At 42.0% G+C, this 5630-nt stretch overlaps 1 protein-coding gene across 9 annotated transcripts in view; it reads right to left on the bottom strand.

Moving 5' to 3' along the window:
- thrb (thyroid hormone receptor beta) overlaps positions 1-5630 on the bottom strand; it is a 119527-nt gene that overhangs the window by 4989 nt on the left and 108908 nt on the right. For 6 of the 9 annotated variants that reach the window (XM_032522381.1, XM_032522383.1, XM_032522382.1 and 3 more), the window contains 3 exons: positions 3594-3680; positions 1986-2132; positions 1338-1596 (listed from right to left, as the gene is read on the bottom strand). In XM_032522381.1, coding sequence (XP_032378272.1) covers positions 1338-1596; positions 1986-2132; positions 3594-3680 — 493 coding nt within the window. The remainder of the gene's footprint in view (positions 1-1337; positions 1597-1985; positions 2133-3593; positions 3681-5630) is intronic. The other 3 variants (XM_032522385.1, XM_032522378.1, XM_032522380.1) reach the window with 2 other exon arrangements.

Genomic DNA, 5630 nt, shown 5'->3' with positions numbered 1-5630 from the left:
GTGTGTGTGTGTGTGTGTGTGTGTGTCAGAGAGGAGACAGATGGGCAGGTTAACCCCATGCCATGCCTACATGTCCACCACACAGCAGAACAGTATTGATCTCCAATGAGATGCAGAGTGTCACGCAGAGAAATGGCTCTGGAGCCCAAACCAAGCTCGCTGCACGGACAAAGCTCCTCAGAATGATTACGGCGATTAATTGATTGAATTAAAGTTTGGTATGGATTTCATGTCAAAAAACACGCTTCCCACAATCTGCGCGGGACGGAACTACTACTGCTTAGGAAATAACAGCAAGACAAGGGACCTTTGTCCTTGGTTTTCTTTTTGTGTGTACGGGGTTGTGTTGTAAGGTTCTGTGTCAGGTTCTAAGCCAAGGACCCCTTACCTGAGGGAGATTCTTCTATATTTATGTATACAATTAAGTTGCATAATAACCTGGGTCTACATTAACGTGTAGGGCATCATAAAGACTTTTTAAACACATTTTTTCTGTGTAGAAAAATAAGATATTTAAATAATAGTTGCCGTGATTTTATAAATCATGTTTTAATGTTAAACATACATGTGGCTCAGGTAATCCTTAGGATGAATGGACCTGTGGATAGCTACCTCATAGTGACTATACAGTACCTTACCTACAGGCCAGTAAGCCTATCATAAATCTTTTTATTTCACAGGTGATTAATTTCTATCAGAAATCATATTAAAATGCTTTTAGGATGGCGACACCAAGTCCTCCTGAGTTGTGCCTTTTGTCATAAGTTTTGCTTTCAATAAGATGTGTATTTGATCCCGTGGATGATTTGTAGACTATTAAGTGAGCAAGGTGGACCTGGTCCACCGAACACCAGGCCGTCTTGACTCTGCCCACATCTCTGTTATTGTAGTTCTATTTACTACTTCATCATTTCATCCATGCGTGGCGTGGCCGATCCATGCCACTGTCCCCTGGCCTCACTACCCTCTCCTCCCCTGAGTCGGGTCTCCCTCACGCTACCAACACTTATAATAAAATAATAATAATAATGAGTTCAGATGGCCAGAGACTTGAGACTTGAACTCAAAGACTTGAGACGGTCTGTGAACATCTCTGGTTCCACATTTTACTTTTATTAATTCAAGTACATTTTCCTGATGATACCAACTGTTACTTTTATGTGACTTTTACTTGTAACCGAGTACTTTTACAGTGTGGTATTAGTACTTTTACTTAAGTAAATCAGAATACTTATTCCATTACTGTCTGAGGGTTAATAGCCTAAAAGAAGACAGAACTGAGAACTGATCAGCTGATGTAGGCGTGCGTGGTGAGAGTCCCGACCCCCTTTGCTTACCAGATGAAAGCAGGATGACGGCCTGTAGGAGAGCCACCTCCGAGTCATCCAGGTTAAAGGAGGACAGCGACACGCCCAGGTCGAAGATGGCGTCCGAGACCACGCCCAGGCCTCCGTTCTTCAGCTGCTCCCGCGTGACCGCCATCTCGCCGTTGAGCGTGAGCGTCTCGCTCTCCGGGTCGTAGCGGACGGCGGCTCGCAGCGACATGATCTCCATGCAGCAGCCTTTCAACAGGATGATCTGGTCCTCACAAGGCAGCTGGTCGGCGGGAGGAAGAGATGAGCGGGGTGAGTTGGTGCGTCACAAAAACTTAGGGTTTGAATCGGATCACTGTTTTGAGTCACGGATCGGATCAATTTTTGGATCCCCACAAAAAACGGGGGCGATATGATGTGTGATGTTTTATTTAGCAGAATTAAATCATGGTTCAATCCTAAGAAGATTTTCTTGGCTGTAATCTGATAAAATGTCCCCCCCCCCGATTATTGGTTCCCCCCTGTGTCACCCCACTTCAGAATTCCTGGAATCGCCCATGACTGTAACATGACTGCAGCATTAGAAACTCAAAGAGGTCTACACTGCTCCACTTCTACAGAGAAAGTTGCAGAATTCCTCTGAAATGTTGTCATATAAGCAGCTATATTTACCTCACAAAACATAGGCAGTTTTTTGGCAAAGTCCACCACTCGGGTTATGGCAGGGGTGATAATTTTTGTAAACTGAGTGAAGGCTTCTATATCCACTTTGTTGCCTTCGGGTGTATTGACCATGGACGCTTGACAATTCTCCTCGGGCTGAAACGACAAAGAGAGGGGGGTCAGCGTCAGAACCGAATCTCTTTGGGAGTAAAGTGGTTTACTTGTGATTCCATATTTTGCCTGGATGAAAAGATGTAAATGGGAACGCATCACCACAGACGTCACATACAGTATCTATAGAACAGTGACCACCCATTTTTCTAACGGCCCCGGTTCCGGAAGTGTTTCCCCCGGTTCAATTTCTCCTCTGACGTTTCATTAAATGCAAAGAGTTGTAAGCGTGGAACCAAGCCAGCTCCGAGTGGAATCGCGACCAGAAAACATTTGATTTGCCAGAAAAGAATATTTTGAAAACGGCAAAAAAGGCAAAAGGTACAAGCCTGTGAACAGAAACCATCACAGACTCCGATAGTAGCAGCTCGCTCTAGCTGGTCATGGGTGTCATAGGCGTAGATGTCACAAGGGGAAGCAGGGGGATGTGCCCCCCCTATTTTTAGAAGAGGTGGATGTGACAACCCACTCCCCAAAGGAGAGACAAAAAACAAAAAAAATTAAAACCTTGGGTGGGCTCTAAACGTGTAGAGAAACACAACAGGGCTGAGAAAAAGGAAGATGTGATTTCATGTGTCTTTTATGTTGCTTTGCAGCTTCTGTGTAAAGCAGCTAAAACAAGGTGTCCCCCCCTAGTGTTTCCCACACAGACTCACCATAAATCATTATTTAAAACATGCATTTGTTCAGCTGCATTACTTTTTCCTGCTCTCCTCCATCACTCTACACACACAGCATTTCTTTTTTAACTTTAGATAGGCTACCAGAGTAATAATTATAAGTACATTGAAGATTATCTGGCTAAAGAGTTCTATTTCTTTCTATCTACCTTGCTGACGCAACCACTAAGCTTTTTGCAAATGATTGCGTAGTGATGTCACAAATATGCAAATGAGCGTATCACGTTCCCCCCCAACCACAAATGGCTTTCTAATCTGTGGGAAACATTGCCCTCTCTAACAGATTTGTTGTTAACATGTACATGAGTAAACATTCAAACCAACACGTGGGATGTTTAGGGAAATTAAATTTCTCCCCCCCAATGCTGAAACAAAACTTACGCCCTTGGCGGGTGTGTTAAACATTTTTGTGGTATCCATCAATCAGAGACGTGGCTGTTAAGCGTAGTATGGTGGGTAGTGTGGTATTTCTTCATAAGATCACGAATAATAATGTTGATTTCACACCAACATGTGGCTTCTACAGGAGTAAAAATACTTTTGCTCCCCACCTCGTAGCTCGTGGTCAGTCTACCTCGGATGGTTCAGACATTTTGGCTCATAATCTAACTCCTTATGGAGAAAATGAATGGGATTTTTACTTCCGGAACCACAATGTAGAGCTCTATGGCACATCATTAAATGCATGTCAATGTAAAGTACACACTGTGCCATGCACATGTTGAAAAGGCAGTACTTGAGTGTCAGTAAACATGTGTGTCCTTACCTTAGTTTCCTTCACCCCCGCTGCACTCTGGTCAGAAGTATAGAATAAATTACATGTTATTTCATTTAGAAGCATAGCTTCCTCGACCTGTTGGATAATCAACAGGAATCGTGAAGTTTCAATGAGGAACCCGTGTCAAGCCAACTACAAAAGGAAACAGGTTAAAACTGAGGACAGATGACAGATTGTGCAGATAGAAAACAGATGAGGTTTGAAGATGGGTTTCTATGGCGACATTCAGACTCAGGACCCCCGACTTCAAACGGGTCCTCAGAAACACTCGACGACTTGGAAATAGGGCAGGGCAGTTAATCGAAATTTTATTATTTCCCCATTACGTTTTGCAAGTAAACTAGTATTTGGTCTTGTGTTCTAAATGGAGAAAATGGAGGCAAATTTCACAGTTCAAGGGGTTTTCACTGTGGATTTGTTTAAGTAGTTCAATGTTTTTTAAGTTCAATAATTGCAACATCTTTCCAAAAGTCAATGAATAAAAGTTTTAAATAATTGTTTTTCAGCCCTACTCGGAATTTTATTTTAAGCAAAAATAAGCAAAACCCTATGGCCGTGATGGAAATGTTCGACGTCATCAGTCAAAACAAAAAATGTAATCTAATGTAATTTTGTAGTTTTTAAAAATCGTTTTCAAGAGACTTTTTGACACGTTTTTGTACAATGTGTCATTTACAGTACAGTTACTGCAGGTAACGTGATACGATGAGTATTGAGATGGATTGCGCTACATTTGTATGAAGTGACGCAAATAATAAATACAAAATTGTACTTATATGTCTATGAATAGGCTATGTGTATTGTGGAACATAGTAAGTAGGCTGTCAAAGCTGTTTTATTCAATTTATACATTAAATGAAGTGATTCGTTTTCTCTAATACAGATTACACTGAACTGAGAACTGAGCCTCCTAGCAAACAAGCTAGCTAACTAACTAGCCGGCTGGTTCGCCACTGAATTAGAAAGTTACATCACACCTTATTGTTTCCTTCACACACTTCTGTCACAGCGTAGAAAAGCACAACGCTGTCGCCAGATAAGTGTCACGTTGTAGGGCTAACTCTCTATAAGCAGTGTGTAGAGTTAAAAAGCACGGTGGGTGGAATTAGCAAGCTAGCTAGCTAACTAGCCGGCCGGCCACTGAATTAGAAAGTTACATTACACCTTAATGTTTCTTTCACACACTTCTGTCACAGCGTAGAAGAGCACAACGCTGTCGCCAGATAAGTGTCACGTTGTAGGGCTGACTCTCTATAAGCAGTGTGTAGAGTTAAAAAGCACCGTGGGTAGAATTAGCAAGCTAGCTAGCTAACTATCCAAAAAGCTAAGTAACTTTATACATGCTAACGTAAAGCAGACTCCTGGAAAAATACATGCTTCTTTTGTCATGACATTTGATTTGGACTTCTGTGCTCTGTTAACCAAGCGGTGGACCATGAGGCATGACAAGGGGCACTCCAAATGTATTTTTTTGCCCCAATTGTGTTTGTATTGTACAACTTACATGATTATTTAAAGTATATTTTACATTCAATACATAGTGTGGGTTTGATTATATTTTTTTGGGGGGGGGACAACCCTCAGATGGGGTTAGTGCTGCCCAATTTAATGCTTTAACGAGTGTTCTCCAGAAATGATGGCGTCATAGAAACCCAAAATAAAGTCAGTAAACAGTTGAGACGGACTGTCAATCTGAACGGAAAAGAAAAAGGAAATTAGTCAAGTGAGAAATCAAAATCCATAAACAGAAAGAGAGAAACATGAAAGCACACAAAGAAAGCCGGTCATTAGTATTAGCGATATTATGGGTCATTGCATTGTAAGACAAAAGAAAAAGACAGAAAGAAGATGTCCCATTATAAATTAGTGGTGCTGCGTTGAGGAACACACTTTTCTCCAGCGTCCAGCTAATTTTCCCCACTCTACAAGGAAATACAAAACATATTGTCATATTAACACAGGGAACAGTGGGACCGGGATCGGGGGTGGGGGGTGGGGGGTGGGGGGAACAGGGGTGTGATGTGG

The sequence above is a fragment of the Etheostoma spectabile genome, chromosome 8 (assembly GCF_008692095.1).
Source record: "Etheostoma spectabile isolate EspeVRDwgs_2016 chromosome 8, UIUC_Espe_1.0, whole genome shotgun sequence".
Taxonomy (NCBI): domain Eukaryota; kingdom Metazoa; phylum Chordata; class Actinopteri; order Perciformes; family Percidae; genus Etheostoma; species Etheostoma spectabile.
This window is presented reverse-complemented; position numbering and strand designations above follow the sequence as displayed.